General features: G+C 70.5%; 1 protein-coding gene across 1 annotated transcript in view; it reads left to right on the forward strand.

The window, feature by feature from the left end:
* Positions 1-5: 5 nt before the first annotated feature.
* The window catches only part of LCK (LCK proto-oncogene, Src family tyrosine kinase), a gene marked incomplete at its 5' end in the record, with an annotated part of 4,778 nt that continues 4,434 nt past the window's right edge, over positions 6-349 (forward strand). The window contains 2 exons of the mRNA XM_009332220.1: positions 6-45; positions 130-220. Coding sequence (XP_009330495.1) covers positions 6-45; positions 130-220 — 131 coding nt within the window. The remainder of the gene's footprint in view (positions 46-129; positions 221-349) is intronic.

Consider the following 349-nt stretch of genomic DNA (forward strand, 5'->3'; position numbering starts at 1 on the left):
TGGTGTCCGCCGAGGCCACGTCCCCGCCGTGCTCCCCCCTGCAAGGTAAGGTTCGGCTGCAGTGGGGGGCGGCTGTGGACGCTCCCCCAGTTGGCCGCTGCCACCCTGCCCCTCCGCTTCTCCTCCCAGATAAGCTGGTGGTGGCCCTGTACAACTACGAGCCCAAGCACGACGGGGACCTGGGGATGCGGAAGGGTGAGAAGCTCCGCATCCTGGAAGAGTGAGTGAGCGCCGATGGCGTCCCAGGACCCGCGCCGGTGTCACCCCGCGGGTCCTCGGATGGCATCCCGGTGCTGCCGGGGGGATCCGTGCGGGGTCCCGGCAGCCGGGGCGGGTCTCACCTTGCTGT

This window comes from Pygoscelis adeliae, unplaced genomic scaffold (genome assembly GCF_000699105.1).
Source record: "Pygoscelis adeliae isolate BGI_AS28 unplaced genomic scaffold, ASM69910v1 Scaffold359, whole genome shotgun sequence".
In the NCBI taxonomy this organism is placed as follows: Eukaryota; Metazoa; Chordata; class Aves; order Sphenisciformes; family Spheniscidae; genus Pygoscelis; species Pygoscelis adeliae.